This window comes from Tenrec ecaudatus, chromosome 10 (genome assembly GCF_050624435.1).
Source record: "Tenrec ecaudatus isolate mTenEca1 chromosome 10, mTenEca1.hap1, whole genome shotgun sequence".
In the NCBI taxonomy this organism is placed as follows: domain Eukaryota; kingdom Metazoa; phylum Chordata; class Mammalia; order Afrosoricida; family Tenrecidae; genus Tenrec; species Tenrec ecaudatus.
Genome location: NC_134539.1, coordinates 145,735,350 through 145,759,379, shown reverse-complemented (window position 1 = coordinate 145,759,379; position 24,030 = coordinate 145,735,350). Strand labels below are relative to the sequence as shown.

General features: G+C 43.8%; 1 protein-coding gene across 8 annotated transcripts in view; it reads right to left on the bottom strand.

The window, feature by feature from the left end:
* CEP112 (centrosomal protein 112) overlaps window positions 1–24,030 on the bottom strand; it is a 469,815-nt gene that overhangs the window by 184,458 nt on the left and 261,327 nt on the right. For all 8 annotated transcript variants that reach the window (XM_075562120.1, XM_075562124.1, XM_075562123.1 and 5 more), the window contains one exon: window positions 21,153–21,383. In XM_075562120.1, the coding sequence (XP_075418235.1) occupies window positions 21,153–21,383 (231 nt within the window). The remainder of the gene's footprint in view (window positions 1–21,152; window positions 21,384–24,030) is intronic.

The window sequence follows — 24,030 nt, the reverse complement described above, 5'->3', positions numbered from 1 at the left end:
AGCTAGATAGCGGCAGAGGAACTGGAATGCCTGGCTGTTTCCTCCATGACTATCTGTCTCCCTTCCCTAGACCAGGCGAGCTGGATGCCCAGCCTCCATTAGGCACTTGTGAACTCAAAAGGTCCAGTATGGGCCATTTTTAATGAACAAGCATAGGGTTCACTATGGCAGCAAAGACACATTCAAGAGAAATGGCATCAAGTTCTTCCCAAAAAGAACATTTCAAGATCTAGCTTGAAGTATAATGTCTGTGACTGGGTAGTATTTATATGCCTACACACACAAAAAAGTCCATACAACAATTATTCAAATGTACACGTCGACCCCAACTGTCAATGATGATAAGAACTGAAGAATTATATCAATGTCTCAGTTTGATCAAACCTGCAACCAAAGGGCATTGGCAATGACTGGCGCATGGGCTGCAAATGTGGGAAACATAGAACAAGGAGCGACAGTCTGGAAATAGGGCCTTGGTGATGTGAAAGCAGATATCAAACGATGACATTTGGTAAGACCAGTGACCTCTTCACTGAAACCACTTTTATTTCTCCAACCACACAGACAGCAAGTGGACACATGGACCTTGCCACAGAGAACACACAGGAATCAAACTGACCTTGTCTGTGGGAAGAGAGGGTGGGAAGGGCCAATATTTGAAGCCAGAATAAGGACAAGGTCTGGCTGGGGAACAGACCATCAATTACTCATATGCACGTTCTCGTGGGTTGAAGCTGAAGATAATTAAGACAAGCCAGCCAGAGACAAAATGCACCTGGAGTTTATTTCTCCTGAATTCAGAGGCCATTTCAAGAGCTGCTACGAAGTTCTGATTAGCTGTAGGAGGACATCGAGAACATCAAACCTGAAGACAGCAGAAGGCCACTCAAAAGACAGGAAATACAAGAACAGACCAAAGTGGCTGTCTGAAGAGATGCTGAAGTTTTCTCTTGAACATAGAGTAGCTGAGTAAACGGAAGAAGACGGGCTATGGGAAGAAGCGTGAGGAGGAAGGCTGATTAACAACTGGTTATACGCAGACAACACAACCTTGTCTGCTTCAAGTGAAGACGCCTTGCCTTCAATATGGAGGATGCCTTATCGTCATGAAAACAACAATCCTCACGGCTGGACCAGTGAGTAACATCGCAATAGGTGAAGAAAAGACTGAATTTGTCAAGAATTTGCTTTTACGTAGAAGGGCAATCAATGCGCATGGTGTTGTGAGTTACCATCCGGCCATTCTGACACACAGTGGGTGACCCTGTGCACAACGGAATGAAGCACTGGAGGGTCCCACACCACCCCTCCAATTGTTCCTGTGCCTGAGCCTGTCACGGTATCAATCCATTGTGTTGAGGGAAGTTAGGAAAGCAGCAGTCAAGAAATCAAAGGTTATGGGCATATCTGCTGTAAAAGACCCATTTAAAGTGTTCAAAAGCGAAGATGTCACGAAGTGAAGACTAAGCAGGTACACTGGCCTCAAGCCATGGAGCTCTCAGTTGCTTCATATCCATATGCAAGTTGGACAGTGGCTAAGCAAGGCCAGAGAAGAACCGATAATATTTGGAAACTGGTGTTGGTGAAGAGGATTGTGAGTGCCATGGGGTGCCAGATGAGCAAAATGTCGCTGAGCAGGCACCAGGAAGGCTCCTTGGAATAGAGGAAGGAGCGATTTCGTCTTAAGCAATTTGGATGTGTTCCCAGGGAGACCAGTGACTGGAAAAGAACATGGTGCTTGGTAACACGGAAGGGCCGTGGCAAAGTCGGAGACCTTCATCGAGACGGACTGATCGAAACTTCTTTTGATTGGAGTCCCCGCTCACGTATATTTAAGGTACGCTTTCTCTATGAATGATCTATATATAAAAAATCCCACGACTCGCTCTGAGTCGTCAAGACTGGGTTTGCAGCGCTGGACGGTTTTGGGTTTGTTCTCTTCTGAGGTCTCACAGGGCATTTCAAACGTAAACATCAATTACCACACCTGAATTGTCAAAAATCAAAATGTTGTCTTAATTCCTTGTCCATAATATAAAGCACATTTAAAAAACAAGGTTCCAGGATTATGAAAGTCAGGCAAAAACAGCATGCTAAACTAGCAAATGGTACTGTTGCCAATGTCACACAACTTAAAAAAAAAAATATTTTCAGCTCCTAACCTAATAAATGCGGCAGATACTATGGAAATTCTATAGCCCCTCTGGGTCCAAAATATAGCCAAATGTAACCCATGTGCCCAGGGTGAGCTCTTAATCTAATTTGAGCTGATGTTACATTGGGGTTATTTTATTCTTAGCTATATTTTATGGGAAATGAACTAATTTGTAATTTTTTAAAATCCCATGCTAGAACATAATTTGATCCAGTAGGTCCTGATCAGTGATAATATATTTTCTTTTTCCTCATTATTTATTTATTTAAATTAATTATTTTATTGGGGGGGCCTCTTACAAATATCATAATAATTCATCATTCAATACTGTTAAGCACACTAGGACATATGTTGCCATCAACGTTTCTGAAACAATGTCTTTCTACTTGATGCCTTGGTATTAGTTCCTGTTTTCTCCTCCTTCCTCCCCCACCCTCCCATCCTGATGAATCCTTGGTCAATTATATGTTATTATTGTTATTTTGTGTCTTACACGGTCTGTTGTCTCCCTTCACTCTCCTTTCTGTTATTTGTCCCCCTGGGGGGCTATATATCCAACCTGGTGATGAGTTTCCCCTTTCTCCACCCCCACCCCCACCCTCAGGTGGGCATCACTACTCCCACTACTGTTCCTGAGGGTTTTATCTGTGATAATGTACTTTTTTCTTGCAGTCCCTGGGTCGTTCACACAGTTCGCACACTCAGTTGCTAACTGAGAGGTTGAAGGTTCTAGTCCAGCCAGAGGTGCCTTGGAGGAAAGATCTGGCGATTGACTTCTGAAAAAGTAGCCATTGGAATCCCATGAAGCACAGATTTTCTCCAGCATCCATGTTGCCAGAATGAAATCGAGGCCCACTGATAAGCCAGTGCTTCTTCCTTTTACTAGAGAACCTAACGCACACCTTGCCGAGCTGCTCAAGAAGAGCTTCCGAATCTGGACGTGTGGTTAGCAGGATTCAACTGGAGCGGCAGTAGCCTTCAGTGGTAAAAACAGCAAAGGTTTCACGGCAGAATATCAAGTCACATGCTGCAACATCAAAATCTTAGTTTGTCTCAGCTCTTTAGAACTAGAGCGTGCATGTGATCCTCTAAGGAACGAGTGTATCCCTCTGCTAACCCGTTCACTGCCGTCCCCGCTCAGGATTTGGTTCCAGAAGATATTATAGCTTCAGAAGCAAAACCTGAAGGTGAGAAAGCTCTTCAAAGTTACAACAGTCAAGGTAGACCGTGGAAACTCTCACTTTTGTTACTGAAGATCATTGTTCTCCCAAAGATGATTGTTCTGAGGCTACTTTGTAATGAGGTAATTTGGGGACACTTCTATTGAATCACCATCAGGAGCCTCAAGATGAAATGACTGCCGTACTGGTTGTCGTTCGGGGGCGTCCCGACTCCTGGTGACTGCACGACAGCAGGAAGACGCTTCGCCTGACCCGCACCCCCACTGCTATGCTTGAGCCCCTTGTTACAGCTGCTGGGTCCATCCGGCGGGTGGTGGGGCATCCTGCCACTGCGTCTATTCATCTCCTTGAGGATTCTCTGCTCTCGCCTTTATCCAGCAGGTGTTCTTCTCCAGGGACTGACTGGTCCCTCCTGAGAAGATGTCTGGTCGATTTCTACTCCAGGGAAAACACTATCACAGAGTATGGTCATTTGGACAGCAGAATTCAGAATGACACCAAGATTCACCTTTTGTTAGAATACCTCTGGTCCTTAATGTGCCTTTGAACCCTAAAAAGCTTTCATAAACCTTGTGAATTCTTTTAGATTGCCTTTAAATCTCATTCTGAGAGTCACTAGTTTGGGAAAAGGTAAAGAACAGATAATTTTGTACTACATCTCTCTGGAGAAAATGCCTTTTAAGATTTTGTGTTCCTGAAGATGTCAGCCACATAGTCCTTTTTACGAGAACCCCTAGTAAAATTTTCTTGAAAGATTTTCATTCCAGGAACGTGAACTAATTGTATTGCACCAACTCTTGTTCTGATTGTGGAACTTTCCTTACATTACACTACTGTAAGAATTAGAACCAAGTTGATCCCCGCTCTAGGAAACATACACATGCACTCTCATCAGATGCACTGTTTAATTCATGAACACTTCTTTCTCTTCTTTTCTCTTCTTTCTTTCTGTTACCTGCCTCCTTCATGAATTGGACCCTTGATAATTTATAAATTATTATTATTATTTTCATGTCTTACACAGACCGATGTCTTCCTTCACCCACTTTTCTGTTGTCTGTCCCCTGGGAGGGGTTATATGTAGATCATTGTGATCAGTTTCCCTTTTCTCCCCACCTTCCCCTTCCCCTCCTTTACTGCTACTCTCATTATTGGTCCTGAGGGGTTATCTGTCCTGGATTCCCTGTGTCTCCAGTTCTCTCTTTTTAAAACATGCAAGTCATCTTTTTTTAGTCATTTTTATTGGAGGCTCATACAACTCTTATCACAATCCATACATACATTGATTAAGTCAAAGACATTTGTACATTTGCTACCCTCATCCTTCTCAAAGCATTTTCTTTCCACTTGAACCTGTGGTATCAGTTCTTCATTTTTCCCCTCCCTCTCCGCCGCACCCCTCATGAACCCTTGATAACTTATAAATTATTATTATTTTGCCATGTCTTACACTGTTCGATGTCTCCCTTTACCCACTTATCTGTTGTCTGTTCCCCAGGGAAGGGATTATATGGAGATCCTTGTAGTCAGTTTCCCCACTCTACCTCACCTTCCCTCTACCTTCCTGGGATCGCCACTCTCACCACTGGTCCTGAGGGGTTCATCTGTCCTGGATACCCGGTGTTTCCAGTTCCAATCTGTACCAGTGTACATCCTCTGGTCTAACCAGATTTGTAAGGTAGAATTGGGATCATGATAGTGGTGGGGAGGAAACATTAAAGAACCAGAGGAAAGTTGTACGTTTCATCGTTGCTGCACTTCACCCTGATTGACTCATCTCCTCTCTGCAACCCTTCTGTAAGGGGATGTCTAGTTGCCTACTGATGGGCTTTGGGTCTGCACTCTGCCCTCTCCCTCATTCACATCAATGTAGTTTTTTTTGTTCTGGGTCTTTGATGCCTGATACCTGATCCCACCACATAGGCTGGTGTGCTTCTTCCATGTATATTTTGTTGCTTCTCAGCTAGATGGCCACTTGTTTATATTTAAGCCTTTAAGACCCCAGATGCTATATCTTTTGATAGCCGGGCACCATCAGCTTTCTTCACCACATTTGCTTATTCACCCACTTTGTATCCTGAGATCATGTCAGGAAGCTAAGCATTGTGGAATGCCAGATTATTAGGACAAGGTGTTCTTGCATTGAGGGAGGACTTAAGTAGAGGCCCAATGTCCATCTGCCGCCTTAATACTTAACATATAAATATATGTGCAAAGATCTAGTTCCCTATCATTATATATAAATATATTACATATGTACATGCCTATAATTAGACCTGAATACATGCCCTTTGTCTCCTAGTTCTTTCCTCTATTTCCTTTTACTTTCCTCTTGTCCATTACCATCTTCATCCTGGTTTCAGTAATTGCTCCAGTTACATTGCCCTGGATCAAGTCCCACCAGGCATCCTATGGCCTCCTGACCATCAATTTTAGATCACTTGTTGTTCCCTTGTACCTGAGTTTTTAACACCCACTTCCTTTCCCCTGCCTCACCCTCTTCCGTGGCCCCCCCCCCCCCAACCATCAGTCCTATTGCTTTCTCCACCAGGTTGTTTATCCTGCCTATCTTATCTATATAGACATACAGAGACAATCATAAGCACAAAAACAAGACAGAGCAAAATAGAACAACAAAAGAAAACAAAACAACAACAACCACAAAACCCAATGACAATAAATAAATAAATAAAGCCTTTAAATAGGTCCAGGTCTATTTGTTGATCTTTCGGAGTGTTTTCTGGTCATCTGATTTGGTGCCACACCCTGGCCCCAAAGGATTTTTTGGTATTCTCCAGGGACTTCATTGCTTTGCTCCCCTTGCTGCTCTTTTGCACGCCCTTAGCATTTTTCCCCGGTGTAATGGGGTCAGATCAGGTACAATTCTCACACTATGCCTCCAGTGTTGTTTCTCAAAGTGCTGTGAGTCTGTGAGGGATGTCATGTCTTATGGTGGGGCCGGCCCTACGGCCCTGTCTGTGCACTGGCTGCTGTGAGCAGGTATATCGTCCCCGGGGCTTGGTGGGCCAGGATGTGTTCCACATGCTCTCCTTCCCTCTTTGTTTGCTCCTGTGTGCCCCTCTCCCTGAGCTGTGGCTTCAGTGTTCTCCTCTGAACTGAATTCCTCTGGGGCCCTCTTCTACTTCCAATGATTCCTGCTGCACAAAGACTGAGTACTTGCTCAGTGGTTCAAACTCACTAGCTACTCCCGAGCAGAAAGATGTGGCCATCGGCTTCCTTAACTCTCAAAGCCTTGGACACACTAGGAGGCAGTTCCACGGTGTCCTAGAGGGTTGCCATGTGTCAGAATCCAGTCAAAGGCAATGGATTTACCTCTACCTCCCGTTTATTTTTCCCTTATTGTGGTTTAAATCTGATTCATTCCTTCATTTTAAAAGTTCCTTTTAGAAAGTTCCTTTGGTTTTTTGCACACTTTCTCCTTTAAGGATATTGTGATGGTCAGGGATTGTGTCAACTAGACACTGGGGTGAGGGTCAGGGGTGGAGGCCTAGCTATCAGTTGGCTTGCAGCCTGATGACACCTCCTTGGAGTGGGGTCTTTTGTATGAAAGAAACTGAGCAGAGTCCAATCCTTTTTCACCTTCGCCTTCTGCTGGAGCTGGATCTTATGTGGTTCCTCCACCTCTTTTGTTGTCTGCCATCCCAGGCAGCGACTGCCCGCCGTGGATTCAGGTCACTGACTGCGGATTCCTTTGTTTCTCCACCTGCTGTCTGTGCCTACCGTGGCCTCTGCTCCCCATCCTGCTTCTTGTTCATCCGCTTCAACAAGGCAAGGGAAGACTGGCTTGAACCAATCTGGACTTACCTACTCTTTCAACTGTGTAAGTCATTTCTTGATATAAATCTTTCTCTATATAAACACATACAAGGGTAGCTGTTTTTGCTTTCCTGGAGAACCCCACCTAATACAGACAGGAAACGACCAGGAATGAAAAGGTGACCCCTACATACAAACCACGCTGCCAGCAAAACTTGAAGTCGGAGAATGCAAAAAAAAAAAAAAGGGCTTAAAAAGAGAGATAATAATTGTTGTGGGAAATATTCACTAATAGATTTAAACTGTGAATCCCTAATGCTAAAAATAGTGGGGACAATTCTGAGGAGAAATAGGATTCTTGCGTAATCTCAGAGATATTAATCAGAAAAGGAAAAAGCTCAAGTATAACTCTACAACAGAGAAAGCTAGTCGAAACAACATTAACAATGTGATCAATTATATAAGAAGACATAAATACTGATATCACAAACCATGATGGATCACAGTTAAAAATGGCCCATCACTGCTTCTCTTGAATTCTTGCTAAAAAATGCACGACCCTCATGTCACCATGAAATAGCTTCAGACACACCCATGTCCAGAACCATTCTACAAGGTCCCTGATTCATATTCTCCGAGTGTGTCCAGATCCTTAACCATAAGGAAAGATTGATGAACTGTCAAAGATTGAATGAGACTAAGGAGATAGGACAGGAGCTCTGAGGGTAGTGGTTCTTCACTGGGCTGCTAAATGCAAGGTCAGCAGTTCAAAACCAACAGTTGCTCTATAGGAAAAGACGAGATTGTCTACTTCCAGTCTTGGAAGCCCATGTTGCTAGGTTCTCAGGAGTCAGAATGGACTGGCAGGAAGTTTGGCTTTCATTTAGAAGCCAATAGGACAAGTAAATACAGTAGGAGACGCTGGATTGAATCCTAGGGGAGGGGAGGAAAGAGCATTCATAGAAAAACTGGTGAAACCCACTGACATCTATGGTTATTTCATAGCATTATACCAATGGCAGCCCCTGGTCTAAACAGCACCATAAATATCTGTTAACAGTAGGGGAGGATGGGTATGAGGAAGAAAGAAATCCTCTGTGCTACTCTTATAATTTATCACTAAGTGTGAAAGAAAAAGCCCCCGCACCCCCAGGTCAACTTTAATCTTGTTAAGAAAAAAATTAATATGTTTTTTATAAACAATCATAGTCTGACTTGCTCCCAACTTGTCTTAAGCGCATCGCTTTCTATTTTAGACCCTTTGATTGCCTCAGAAAACTCTTCATATCTGGTACCAATTCACTAGAAAAGGACATCGTGTGTGAACAGTGGAGGGTCAGGGCAAATGAGGGAAGCCTTCAGGGAGTGGCGTGACACAACAGCCACAACACTGGAACCAAGACACGGTGATCATGACCACAGCACAGGACCGGGCACAGGTCGTGCCGTTACAGCCAACTCCCTGTGAATTGGGGCCCACTCAACAGCAACGAGCAACAACAAAATGCAATTCAAAGGTTATGCTTCACAAAGGACCCTCTTGTCTACAAAATCTTCTCTGATGGCTACAGACCTTAGTGTTCCCATCATTGAACCCTAGGGTAGATGCTACTATATGGGTGGTTATATAGTTTCTCATTTTTTTCATGCTTGTGTTTCTCATCCTCACAATAACAAATGCTTCCAGAGAGCAAGGACAAAAATCACATACCTTTTAGTGAGTATCCCCTAGCACTGAGAGCTAAGCCCAGAAGCAACCAAATGCCATCTAGTCAATTCTGACTCATGGTGACCCTCCAGATCAAGTAGAACTGGCCCCCAGAGTTTCTGAAGCTATAAATCTATATGAGAAGAGGCAGCCTCATCTTTCTCCTGTGGAATGGCTGGCGGGTTCAAACCCCTGACGCTGGGGAGTGGCCCAACCCACTATTCCACCAGGGTTCCTTGAGGTAAGTGTACAGAATGTGCTTATTAAGTATGCTTACTCATAAACGGTCAAGTAGGACATTAAAGAAAATCATTTCTTGCTTTTCAGGAAGTCTCTAAAATCCATGATACTTCCTCCAGATTAATAAGGTAATCTGAGCTGGATAAACAACATTAGAGAGAAATAAATGTAATAACCCCTAGAAATGGAGATCTAAATTAAATTTTTAGAGCTCTCATTTAAAAATCTGTTACAATTCCACATTCAATAGTCATATGAAATCTATGATTACATAAGCAACTTTCACAAATAAGAATCAAAGATACCGACGCCGCATGAGAGGTTTTCCATGACCCTGGGTTGCTTCCTTAGAGTGTCCTTAGGATGTCTACTGATCTGTTAAAGCCATGCAGTGGGAACAAATATCCATGTTCTTTGCCAAGAAAATACCATGGATGAATATTGAAAACAGTTCACATCTGCACTCACTTAAAAAGTGTAGCTCTTCCTTTTTAAAAGAGGAATCAGTAATATATTCTGAAAAACACAAAAAATGTACACTACTGGCTGAGGATGGGCTCAGACTGAGTGCAGCTGATACAATCTATAATATTGTTGACATTGATTATTAGTGTATTCTAACACACGGATGCTTGTGTGTGCTTGTATGTGAAACTTTTGGCATGTATCTCAGGCTTACTATAAAACTGCTGTAATCTAGACACTTTGGTAGTAGAGAAAGGTCAGATGTGACAGGGGTTTCAAATAGTTCATTGAAAAATCCCACTATCGTTTATTTCCTTTTTTCATGGATTTCTCATCTCATTGAATAAATCAGTGGAACCCAATCAAGCAGTCCCAAGTTAGACCCACTGCAATGCAGGGACTTATCTATCATGGCTCTTCCCAAAGCCATCGCCGTTCTTACTGCCACTGAAAGACCTCCTTCCTGATGGGTCTGAGTACGATGTGGAGGGGGGGGGGTTTACTGAGGAGACTCTGCTGTGAATGACTGTTTACAGAGAACTGTGGGTGTCATCCTCGCGGTATCCAATGAACCATGCCAGAAGCAGGATCCCACTATCAGCAAAGAGAAGATTGCATAACTCTTCTTGATATAATTTGAAGATAATATGGCATGATATATGAAGTACATGCCAAATAAAATGGTTTTTAAAGGGAGAGAAGAGTCAGGAGTAGAGAGCATCCTTTGGACGCTCAGCTCTGGGCAGCGAACCTCCTGGATCCAGGACATAGCTGACACCGAAGGAGGGGCAGAACAGCAGCAGCAGAGTCTACAGCCAGAACAGGACACAGAGTGACAGACTTTCCAGCCCACAAATCCAGTAAAGCTGAGTGCTTTGGGGCGGGAGGCTGGCCTGTGGAGTAGTGTGTCTGTGGACACCCCATTGGGGTAGGTGGGCCTGCCAACCTATAGAGCTGAGATGGGTAGAGGCTTATAGCAGAGTAGCATGCCTTTGGGTATTTACTGACAGCCCTACAAATGCTTTGTAACACTGCCCGAGCAGGAGAGAGGCTGCCAGGCCAAGTGGCTGGGGACCAGAGAGAGGCCAACCTGTGGGGGCACAGCAAAATAGAAATTGTCCTGACTGGACAATTGTATCCTGAGAAGTTCTCACCTCAATTGTAACCTGTAAATATCCCTAAACGAACCCCATCATCTTAAGGATTGTCTGTGTGACCATTACAATGAACTGTCTAGGCCAGGGGTGCTCAGACTTTTTAAACAGGGGGCCAGTTCACTGTCCTTCAGACCCATTGGAGGGTCGGACTACAGTTTAAAAAAAACTATGAACATATTACTATGAACACTGCACATATCTTATTTTGAAGTAAAAAAAAACAAATGGGGCAAAAACACCCGGTGGGTCAGATAAATGTCCGCACCGGGCCGCAGTTTGAGGACACCTGGCCTAGGACACCCACAGAGGAGATGCTGTGAGAAGGACGGTTGGTTTCAGAATAGGGCAAAAAGGGATGGAAGGTGGAGGCATGTCTAACATCTCCCTTATGGCAACTGTCCTCTGGGCTGGAGGAGGGCAGATGGGGCCTTTGTTGCCATTTTTGAAGCCCTATAGTCAATATTCGACAAAGGCGTAATGACAATTAATGGATCAGTCTTTTCAGCAGATGGCCATGCAAAATCTCAACCTTAACATGTATCTTGAAATCTACTCAAAATGTACCACAAGCCTAAATATATAAGTAAGGTAAAATTTCCTTATGACCTTAGGTTATGCCAAGATTTCTGAGACAGGACTTCAGAAGCGTGGCACACTAATGAAAAAGAAGATAAACTGCACTTGATAAAAATTAAGAACACCTGCTCCTTGGAAGATACCCTTAAAGCAAGAATGAAACACATACCGTATATACTCCTGTTCGGCTTATACACGGGTCAGTGGAACCCCAGCGAGGTGTAACATCTCGCGGGTGATTGCCCTTTCTCCACTGTTCATTCAAAGCCCCACTGACACGGCAGGGCTTTGAATGTTTGTTTACTCACATCTAACCAATCAGAGCCGTCCTATGACATGTATCTTTGAATAAGCCTTTTAAAGACCATGTGCGAAGGATGTGGCATGAATGGATGTCATCTGGTCAAGCCGACTAAAAATGGAGGAAATCTCATGAAGCCTGACATAGAGTTAATCGCAAAGTGGGTTCGAGATGCATAGGAAGACATTCCAGAAGACATGGTGCGACGTGCCTTCCAGAAATGCAGTATTAGTAATGCTATGGATGGCAGTGAAGACTGCGCTTTGTATGAAAATGACAGCAGTGATGGTGATGACGACGATCTCTGTGAGGACAGCGTCTATGATGACCTCACACCAGCTGAAGCTCTGCATTGGGATACGGATGACGATGAGGAATCCAGTTTTGAAGGATTTTAACTCTTTACATTTTAGCTTGGTTGCTGATTGAGCTCAGGGACTAGTACTCTTGAAGTATCATGTTGATACCTTATTGTTTTTGTGGAACCTATTTTCCACTTACTGTGCTGGTTTACTAATGTTAAATGACTTGTCCTTTTATTTATGTTTTTAATTAAAAATAAATATTTAAATACATTACCCCACTGATGTCTCAATTTTTAGTAATATTATTTTCATTTGTTTTGATTATTGAAACTCACGAATAGCTTCTGCATTTTCCACCCTAGGCTTATAATCAAGTCAATCAGTTTTTTCTGGTTTCCCAGGTAATAATTAGATACCTTGGCTTATACTCAGGTCAGCTTATATTCGAGTATATACAGTATATACAGAATACATAAAGAGCGCTAAGCATTCAACAGTAAAACCCACCACCAAACACAAAATTGGGAAAATATTTAAATAGGTTACCCCGCCCCCCGGAAGAAATGCAGATGTCACACATGACAAGGTGTTCAACAGTATCAGTCAGCCAGGAGATCATCACACAATGTGTTAGTTACCTGAGTGGGAATATGGCTCCAATAACACTAAAAACCGCTAACCCTAAAAGCCGGGGAAGATGGGGGCTGGCTCAGCTCTCAAGGGTGGCTCATTGGAACTCGGAATCACGGCAGGCAGTTTTCGTTAAGTGGAAAATATACCGAACACAAAAACCAGGCAATCCCACTGCTCCTGATTCACTCAAGTGAAACAGAACATACTGTCGACACTGAAACGGTCTGCGCATATGAGCGACCCCATATTGAGCACACACAGCAATACCACAGTGGCGAGTAGAGAGCTGGGAAAGCTGACAAATAGACCTGCATTATAAGGCTTTCCAGGCTGTGATCTTTTCTTCCTCCTGAATAACATTTTATTGCGTTTTTGGCGTAAGTTTACGGAAGAATTAGGCTCTCCTTTAACAATTTCCAAAGAGACCGAGCCAGGGCATTCTTGACGATTTTTACATCGTGTCGACATTCCTGGGGTCTGGCTGATCCATTTCCATGTGTCCTTATCTTCCCATCTTTGTGTCTGATGACAGCGATGACCTTGGGGCTCATGCAGGTGTTTTGAGTTTTCATTAGAGCTGCGCCCGGCCAGGCCCCACCCGTTGTGCGTCGTCTTGCCCCGTTGTGCGTCTTCATGCATTCCTATGAGCTGGTGATCTCAAGGGGATAGCTCTGGTCCCAGGTCTAAGGAGCCTTTCTGGGCAAGGGCTGCAAGGAGCCATCTGGTCTCAGGGCATCCAGTTAGTTTGGTCATTTTTAAGAATTTGAATTTCGTTTTGCATTTCTCCTCCCACTCTAACCTGGTCCATCTATTGCACCTCCACCAGAGCAGTCCCTGGTGATAGCCAGGCACCATGCAGGTCGGGGGATCTGAGGTGATGGGACAGTCCCTCACCTTCTTCGTGGGTGCTCACAACAACAAATGTGACTGTACCCAGATGGGTGAAGCTGGCTGTATGTCAATGATGTCTTGACAAAGACCTTTTTTAAAATGAGAAGGAGGAATGAGGAGCTGGAGGAGCACAGCGAGTAGCCTATAGGGAGGAGGGGGGAGGGCAAAGGTCAGGGATCACCCTTGCATGAAGACCAGGTCATCACCTGATCCGGGCAGAAGGGAAAGGACTTGGAAGGTCGAACAGGGAGAACCCTTACAGCCCACGTGTGGCACAGCCCAGACTGCCTGCGGTGGGGAAGGCTGCTAGGAAAGGCAAACGTGCGCAGGACTGATGGACGAGAAGACACAGACCTCAGCCTCCATGATGCAGACCAGAAGAACGAGGTGATGCTTGGCCACCCCTACCAACCCCTCTGAAAGGGAACACAATGGAAGATCCTAGACTCTAGGGTGGGAGAAAAATGTAGAACAAAACTCAAAATCATAAATGATATTAGGTTTACTGGTCTGATAGGCTGGTAGAGAACCCCAAGATTATGGTCTTTGGCCACCATTCAAGCCTGGTTCTGAAGTCACACCCAGGAGATCCACTTTTTAGCCAGGTGGCCAGTCACAGGGTGGAGTATGCACCCTTTGGAACAACCAGCTCCATTGGCAGAAAGGGCCACATTTCCTCAGGGAGCGGGGCAGGAAGGGAGAGGAAAGAGGGACTCATGGGCATGGGAAACACAAGGAGGAAGTGGGGAGGGTGCTGCTATTTTGCGGGGATTGTGTTCAAAGCCAGGAAACAACAAGTGTATGGATCTCAGATGCAAAACCAGTCTGCTCTATAAACTTTCACCTAAATCACGATAAAAAGTTTTTAAAAATCGAGAAAGGTAGAGGTGCAGAACCAAGGTTATACAATTCTTCGACCAGAAAGCTAAAGAAAGAGCTGTGGCGACTGCCCTTTATTACAGGCAAGGACCCCTGTAAGTTTATACGCAAAGATTGGATATGCCATTGACACACGGCCATTGTACACAAGAGAGTTCTGCCTGACTCCGCCATGGCCTCCGAGACCAACAGATGTCCACAGTGGCTTGGATGCACACACGTGATCCACATGGCGGTGTCCTCAGGCCCAGTCCGTTAACATGACTTCCTTGAGGGGAGGGACTGACTCTATATCGTCAGTGCCCGGCGTTGCGGTTTGGGTTTTAGGAAATGTCCTGCCAGGAAAGTGGAGGGTATTTCAGTCTGGCTTCCTTTCTTTCCTGCGCCTCCCAGGGGCTCTGACCACTATTTTCTGTGTCTCAGGGTTTAACCATTGTCTTCTTTCCCACTTATCACACCCAGAGCTTGACTTTCCTGGGGGATGAGCAGTCTGACCACCCAGAAACCCCTATCTCTTTGGCCCCATTGAGGTCCCCAAAGCAAAGATGGACCTCAAGAGCAGGCTGCAGAGGTGACAAAGCTGCTTTTTCTGCTCATGAGGATATAGTCTCTCTGCCCTGAATGACACAGGCCAGGGGGTTAGAGGTGTTTGGGGAAGGGGTGAGGAGGGGCGGGGTTGCTGTTAGATGCTGGGGAGTGGGTTCCCACTCAGAGGGACTCTATGGACGACAGACCCAAACCCTAGCTGGTCCTGAACCACCTCACAGCCCTTGCTCACAATGTGGAGGCTACTGTTAAAGCCACGGTGTCCGTCCATTTCTCCCTGAGAGCCTCCCCCCCCCCCCCACCCACCCCTGGCCCTCTTACTTTGCCAAGCATAATTCCCTCCTCCAGGGACTGGTCTCTCCCAATAACAAGTCCCAAGTAGGTGAGATGGAGTCGCGCCCTCCTTGCTTCCAAGGAGCTTTCAGATTGTACTTCTTCCAAGAGACGTGTTGGTGCTTCTGACAGTCCACGGGGTACTCAGTATTCGTCGCCAACGCCATAGTCCACGACATCCATGTTTCCCTTGGTCATCTTTATTCCCTGTCCATTTGAGGTGACTGAAAATACCAGGCCACGGGTGCCATTTTCACTGTGGCAAACGTTATGGGGTCTTTTGCAGCAGACTGGCTCACTGCACAGTGGGACCAGGGATGACAGCCTCCAGTTGCTCAGGTTCTGACCTCTAACCGCACATGGACCAGGGCCAAAGGACCAGCACCTGAGGACCCGCACATCCTTTTCTTTGTGTCTCTGGTCTCCCAAGGGCAGAAAAGGGGAAATCGATGAGGTCTTCGGGTATAGGGGCAGGAATGGCAATCTCTGCCTAGCACCCTGGCAGTCTAAATCAAAAGTGCTCATGGAGAACATTCACAACATACTGAAAAATGCATGTATCCTAGCCCACAGCAAAAGGAACCAGCACGTCGCCAGCGTTCCGGCTTGCTTGTCTTTTCCCGAATGTAAGCTGATCTAGGGCCTGCTACGTTTGAGCGAAAGCACAGAAACGTTACAATCTGTTCTTTTTTTCTTCAGTGCATTCTATTGGAAGTGGATCCTCCTGTCATTCATCCAATGATTCAATGACACAATTTTAAAAGGCTTCATAAAGTAAAACTATCCTAATTTCTTCAATAAGCTCCAAATTACTGAGAATCTTAGTTGCTTCCAGTTTTTCACAAGTACATATAGCCCTTTAAGAACCATCGTAGCCATAAATGTGTCCACATTCTCACCACCATCGAGCTGCTTCTGACTTGCGGCGACCCTCTGGCAGAGGCCCAGCTGTGGCTGTGGGTTTCCACGGCTGTGATTCTTTATGGGGAAAGGAAGCCTGGCCCTTCTCCCTCCTGCCGAGCAGCTGGGGGTTTCGAACTGCTGACCTGTGATTAGCAGCCCAATACAAGCCCTATAGGTCACCAGGCCTCCCCGTGTCGGCGTTAGCGGGACGTTGTACAAGTGTATTGGGATTTTACAAATAAGTAATACCATTCTTCATTTCATCCCTGTCCCCACAAGATTTGCAGCTTTACTGGGGGTATTGTAACTAGCTTCTTGGGTTTCCTTCCCGAAATACCCGGTACGTATACTCAAACAGTAAAAGATATATATACATATACTAAGCACTCGGCCATGCATCATTTTTTTTAACTTAGTTGCTATCTGGGAGAGGATCTGGTCACACACAAATAAATGCACAGGTACATCATTCCTGTTCACGACTCCCAGCTGTGTGCTCTCAGGACAATCACGTTTACGTAAAGAGCCCTTGAGTGATCCACATGCAGGGCTCCACGTGACTTTGAGCTTCGCAGCCCCTCTCGGAAACGCGGAAGCCTCTGACACTGCAGCTAGTCCGACAATGCAGCTAGTCCGACACTGCAGACAGTCCGACAGGAAGGATTGCAAGACTCCACTCTGCTTTGTTGAATAAACCATCATTGCTGTGCATGTTTAGATGAACCAGCGTGCAGCAGATCCTAACACAACAGCTGAAAGAGCAGGTGAGAACTACACACTGATGTAAAAAGAGAGAGTCTGAGGGACAGACGCAGAGATCGATGGGTGAAGTGATTTAACGGAAGTGGTTGACTTGTTTTCAAAATAACAAACTCTTTGCCTTTAAGTCAGGGCCAAGCCTTCCTGGCTCGTCAGAGAAGGTTAACAACTGAGACGCTTCAAAATTTTAAATTGGAATGGAAATGAACACCAGGTCATCATATTCTATTATATCCACACCTGGAGTCTCCTACATCGCTATTTTGTTGGGTAAATTTCCTGTGATGTTTAGAGAGGCCATTATAGCCCAGCCAATACATCATGCTATAGCTAGAAGACAAGGCCAACTTTCAATCCATCACCAGTTGCGGAGTGGAATAAAAATGATACTGGATGTTGCTTGTCAATCAATTGTTATAAATCTAAACTGTGTGAGCATACTACGTACTTTCGAATTTTAAAACTCAACATTTCTAGTGAAGGGAAAAAGTCAGGGGAAAGATCAAAGTATAAAGGACAGACTGAGATTAGAAATCCATTTTAAGCCAAAATGACAATGTCTTTATACGTTAATATTAATCCTTTAATTATAAATTTCAAAGGTTTAAGTAGTTGCTGTGACCTTAGCTTTGAATAATTATGCCATATGGAGCTTTTCTTAAATTTGAAAAAGATGCTGAATTGTTGCTCAAAGCCTTTTAATGACTTCAGGCTGGCAGAATTCCAGTATAATCCTTCAGATACCATTTAAAATTATAGACCAGGAGCTCCAAGCTGGTAAATGCCATGTCAATTTCATAAGAGCTTTCTACTTAGTAGAGAACACTGGAAAATGTTTGATGTGTTGTTATGTGTTTTAATATCAAAATGCAAAGCTCCCAACAACTACCTACATGAGAGAACTAGAGAAGGAAAAGGTGAATAGATTTTGTTCAACACAAATTAAATTTTTGTGTACCAGAGAGATAATAAAATAATATACTTTACCATACTAAATATAATACAACTTTTCATAAGTTGGTAAGAAAAATGCTAAGATCCTAACATGATGGCCAAGGACATAAAGAGGCAATGAACTCCAAAGGAAAAAACCCTACTGCAAAAAAATCAATCTCTTAAAATGTAAATTAAAACCATTTTCCAAAAAAATGAAACAAAAATATTAATAACACTAAATGCTAAGCAAGGTAGGACAAGAAATTATGTTGGGAGAAACATGAATGAAGATAAAACTTTTTGAAAACCAATTTCTCCCAATAATTCTATTGGGCTTTTAACCCTGAGGGAATAAATGTTGACAGATTGACAGAGAAAGATGTTATTCTCAGCACTAACTTAAACAATTTTGTAGAAACTAAATGTTCATAATTTGAAAATTATATTTTCAAGTGCCATTGGGCTAGTCATAAACCTTTTTAAAGCAAGAAACATAAACATATTGTCTGAGCTCAGCCAGCTCGGTGAATCAAGCTATTTAACAGTAGAAGTTTACACTCTTCTCTGTTTTTTATATTTTCTAAAATGTCCTCTATTTCAGGAAAGGGTTTTTTTTTGTAATAACTGAATAGATTTCTGAGAAAAGTGATTTTTATATACCCAAGTTTCCCTTCTTCTTCTGAAAACTACCTACTATCATCACTTAACAATGTTCTTAAATTTTTCAAAGGCTCACATTTATGGACTGCCTCGTTTAGGTTTGAAGAGATTTTTTTTTTAAGGCTAGAAAAGAAGTTTTTGCTTTGCAAATGTCAATCATTTCCTCTCTGGGATTCACTCTTTCAAGTATTTTGACCTTGCGGACGTATTTCATGTTTCTCTCAACTTGAAGCCATTGGAGATGTCACCTGGCTCTAAATGGCTGCTGACAGGTGCCCAGGTAGAATCGTGGACTGCGGAGTCCTCTCATAACCTTAACATTGCAAGTGCTACTGAACTCCCCAGGCCTGCATGGGGTTCACGTTCAGATCAGCTATTACTCTGGTGCTATTTTCCTTGCCTCTTTCGATGTCGATGTTATACTCAGAGCCAGAAAATGAGCAGCTAACCCCTCCATTCTGACTGGAGTTTTGTTTGCAATATTTTACTGTTCAGATTAATTTGAAGGTAAAAATCAGTGAACTTTTTATAAGCGACAGGGACGAGAATTCAAGCCCCTTGCATCATGATACAATAGGCTGACTACATTTACCGTCAGAGCTCCCAGGTTCACTGATTTGTGCAGAAAAAAGATACAACCATGCCTGGAAAAAAGAATTATGGGACGGGCTTACCGTATATGGAAAAATTAGGGCCAAAATAACATGAAGAGTGAAATATAAAAATGTAGTTTGTCCCATACAAATATGTATTTATGATTGGCTGTCATCAAGTTTGGGGGAACCCTCCCCCAATACTTCAGCCACATTAAATTCCTCAGTTGCTCTTCCTCTTTCGCCTGCTTTGTGCGAAGGTGGCAGACGCAGCTCGGGAGCTTCTGAAAGCGTGCGTGTCCCGCGGACCGCTGGGAGGGCACGCACACACTGCCCAGCTCCTCGTGGCATTTGGAACTGCTAAGTGCTAAACTCATTTACGAATGCAGCAAAAACACTGACCAACATGAAACAGACTTAATGCGCTCATTCTTTTTTGTACCAACAAGTCTTTGCATTTTGGTCAATTTCCTCAGCAGTCGTTGGGCATGGCTCCTAAAATTACTCTGCTAAACCCCGTTTGCATCTTCTTGTGTCACTTCTGCTCCCAATTCAAGTCAGTAGTGTTCCATTCTCCCGGCTCACCGCTCTACCCTCACAACTCTGCTTCCGTCTTAGCATGCCTCTCTCTTGCAGCCACGTAGCAGCCACCTGACTATGGCGTAGCCTGACTCCGACTATGCTCTGTGATTCTTTACTAAGAATGGAGATGATCAACCTACGGTATGCAGATGACACAACCTTGCCTGCTGAGAGGGGAGAGGGTCTGCAGCACTTTCTGATGAAGAGCAAAGGCTACAGCCTTCAGTACAGATTACACCCCAACAACAAGAAGGAAACAAAATCCTCACTACTGGACCAAGAAACGACATCATGATAAACAGAGAGAACACTGAAGTTGTGAAGGGTTTCATTCTACTTGGATCCAATGTCAACACTCGTCAAAGCAGCAGCTAAGAAATAAATTATGTATTGCATGGGGCAAATCCATAGTGAAAGACCAGGGTCTATGTGAAGTCGGTTTGCAGTGCGTAGAGTGGCTTGGTATATTAAAAAAAAAAAGGCTCAAAACTAATTAAATGATAAAAAGGAAGAGGTGAAAAGCTTAAATAAAATTAGACACTTGCTAAATCACTTTTTCAGCTTTCTTGACCCTGGATCTAGATAGTTCTTAAGGAATTCCAGGGGGAATTTACAGTTGCTATGACTTATCCCAAACCAACCTCCCTGCCATCAAGTCACTTCCAACTATGACCAGCCTATAGAACTGCCCCTGCAGGTTTCAGAGACTGCAATTGTCGTTGGGAGTGGAGAGCCTCAACTTTCTCCTGCAGAGAAGCGGGTGGTTTCTAACTGTTCACCCTGCAGATCTCAGGCCAGCTCGGAACCACTGTGCCACGAGGGCTCTCCATGACTTAAAGCAATTCCCATTAACGACTACAGTAAAACACTGGCACTTTCTCAGACCACCAAGAAAGAACGACTGAGATGGAGTACTGAATAACCTGTATCGTGTCAACATTAGACTGACATCTATTTTAAGATAGGCAATCCCAAAGAAACTTTGATCATTTCGTCAAACAAGAAAAAAAAAAAGGTCAACCTGGAAAACAGGTCATCTTTTCGGCTGTCCGAAGAGCTCTAAAATCTAAAAATCGACGATTAGACAGCCTAGCTACCATCTTAAACCTGGCGTTCACAGAGGAAAAGTTAGAGTCGCAGCCCAACGATTTCTCTTAGTATAATACCTGATAACAAGAGATCATTTTCTCACTACGTGCCCAATGTTGGGAGAAAGATGGGGCTTTCTACTTCCCATGAAGAGTTACAGTCATGGAAACCCACAGAGGTGGTTCTACCCTGTCTTATAAGGTCGCTATGGGTTAGCATGCTTGTGTGGGTGTGTGTGTGCTAAATGTTTAATTAATGTAAAACGGAATACTCCACACGATTCCCTCTAGGAAAGTTCAAAGACCAGTTGGGAAATTCCCTCAATTACTCTAGGGGTGTTTCAACATCAGGCCAGCTACTCAAATTGCTCATCTGAAGAGCTTATACATTGCCGCCATCTTTTAAGAGATTAAATATCAGGGTGCTGGCGATGGATTTTAACCGTGGGGTTCGTCTGTATAAAATTCCAACTGGACACCTGACCTTCTCCAGTGTCATCTCCGTCTCCGCAGCGTGGGTCTTCTTCAATTCTATCTTCATCTTCTCAGACTCAGCCTTCAGCTTGTTGACCGCAGTCTCGTGGTCCCTTGCAGCCCTTTGCTTTTCCTCTTCCCGAAGAAGACCAAGTTCGACCAGCTGCTGTTTCCGCTGCGAGTTCACATTAATCAGCTCTTCTCTCAGCTTGTGAACTTGGGCCTCCATGTCAGCAATAACCTTGTTTGCAAAAACAGAAGAAAAAAAGGGGGGTAGAGGCATGAATAGAAAGGTCAATATATATGTATAGATATTTCACTTCTTCCTTCTCTCCTTCCCCAAGATCATGTCATTCCCTTCCATCTTAGAAGTAAATGCTACCTGGAACACCTTGCATATTTTGCATATTGCATGTATATTATGCTTAAATAATGTTGCTTCACTGTGCATGTTTCTAGATATCTGTGTACATGGAATACTGTGATATGGATTCTTTGGCAGTTTGCTTGCTCAGGAATCCAACGTTATGTTCCCGAGATTCATTCAGAGTTGCTGAATCATTTAAAATTCCATTGATCTCTGCTCTTATTTTAATTACATTTTTCCCTCTATTTTCTTTGGCTTTATTTTGTGTAGCTTTTTAAAAATGTTTTTTGGGGGAGGGAGTAGACTTAGCTCATTAGTGGAGTGGTTCTGCTTTGGGCTGCAAACTGCGTGGTCAGCAGTTTGAAACCAGCAGGAGCTCTGTGGGAAAGACTTTCTACTCCTGCAAACAGTTGCCATCTCCGAAACCCACAGGGGTCACTACGAATCAGCATGGGCTCAATGACAGCGAGTTTGGTTTGGGTTTAACTCCCTTGACCCTTTATTTAATTGATAAGCTTAAGACTATCTAAATGTCCCCCTAAGCATTGTGTTTGCTCCAGCTCCTCAGCTTAGATATGTGGCATTTTCATTTACCTCATTTTTTGGAAACTACTATGATGATTTGCTTGCTTATGATTCACTTTGAAGTATGTTTCTTAATCCCCAACCACAGGGCTTGATAGTCCTTTGGTTATTGACTTCTAATTGCATTGTTCCCAGAAAATGTCTGCATTTCAGGAAATGTTTTGAAAATGACCAATATTTACAAAGTATGCCTTGGCTAAAAGTGTCATAGGGACATCTGCACACAGGAAGAATGTGTGTTCTGCAGAGTCTGTTGTGAGTATCATGTCTGTCCAATTGCATTAAACTTAAAAAAAATCTCCTCTGCTTTATCAATTTAAAAATTAAGATTTTATATTTTATAACAGCTCTCCCCCACACACACCCCACCACCACCCCCGCAAAAAACCCTCGGAAAGTACAGATTCCAGATGCCCTTTCTATGTGCCTTCCCCAGCTTCCCTAGTTACTGCCATCTGGCATCTGTATAGTACATTTTCTATCATTTATTAACCAGTATGGCTGCATTAATGTTAAGTAATGCCCATTGTTTACCCCAGGACCCCCTCTCTACGCTGTCAAGTTCTGTGGGTCTTGAGAAAGGCGTAAAGCCCTGGATCTGCCACTGCAATATCACACTGATCAGCTGGGGCCCCCCTATTCACTGCTCCTTTTCTCCTGACCGGCTGCAGGGCCGTGAGAGAGGAACTGTGCTCAGCAGGGGTTTCAGCGGTCACTTCTAGGAGGGCAGCGGTGCTCACCACTACACCACCAACGTCTCTTCGGTGACCACTTCATTACAAGTCAATCACTAGGCCTCTTTCTTCCAAGGCAACTCTGGGTGGACCCGAACCGCCAACCTTTCAACTAGTAGCCAACTGCTTACCCGTTAGCACTTTATTTAAAGATGGATCATATATGAAATTTCACTAGTTTATATTTTGTGGTTCATAATTTCATTATCTAAAGTCTCTACAAGTCATCATTTCTGAAGATTCATCTTCAGGGTAATTTGTTTCTTATGTGGATTTGAGATGTCATCCTTTTATAGTATGAGCTTGTGTTTCTTGGCGCTTTATTTAATGGAACTGAAAGTAGTTCTCGAAGTAATCATGCGATTCCAATCAACTCTTGGCGAGCTCCGAATCTCTGAATAAATTTAAAGGAAACTCCAATCACAAGTCCTTCCTAATACTGATAGTGTGAATTCAGGCTTATAAAGGCTAGTTTATGATTATGAATTTACAAGGGCATTCCGCTACTCGGGGTCAAGGTTTGAAACTGGTTATTTTCCTGCTTCGAGTTCACTGATTTCTAGCGCACCCACAGGCGGTGGGCCTGATCCTTTGATACCCTGTGCTCCATTAAAAAAAAAAAATCCCCGGAAATTCAAGTTTGGAAAAGATGCTCAAAGTGAGAGCTGCCTTCAGTGCGCTTACCGCACACCTCTGGGTTTCTGTTTCATGTCCTTTTCGGTCTCTGGATACCTAACCATTCATGAATACACTGAAAAGGCTGTGCTCAAAATCGCTTACCTAGCATTTGCAGTTGCCACCAGAAGGGGTTTGATCAGGACCTGGTCTGTCACACTGACAGGTGAGTGCACTCGGATTTCGTTCAGACGTAAGAGCTCCTCTATTTGTGGTTACCACCAGGGCATGAGCTGTGCAACGCAGCAGGGATTTTCTACAAACGCAGTGCTGTTTTCTGCATTATGCATTTTTAACAAGCGCTGGCTGAATGAACGAGCATTTCCCTGACGTGAAAACCAGAAAATTCCAAAGTGGTAGCAATGGAAAAAGTAATATTTGGATGTAAGAATGAGAAAAATCAAAGGTGAATGATAAAACACTGATTTAGCAATTGAAATGCCCACACGAAGTAGGCATTTTATTTTTCAACCCCAATCCAGTATTTGCGCTATTCTGACAATTTACCATTTTTACATAATAGAGGA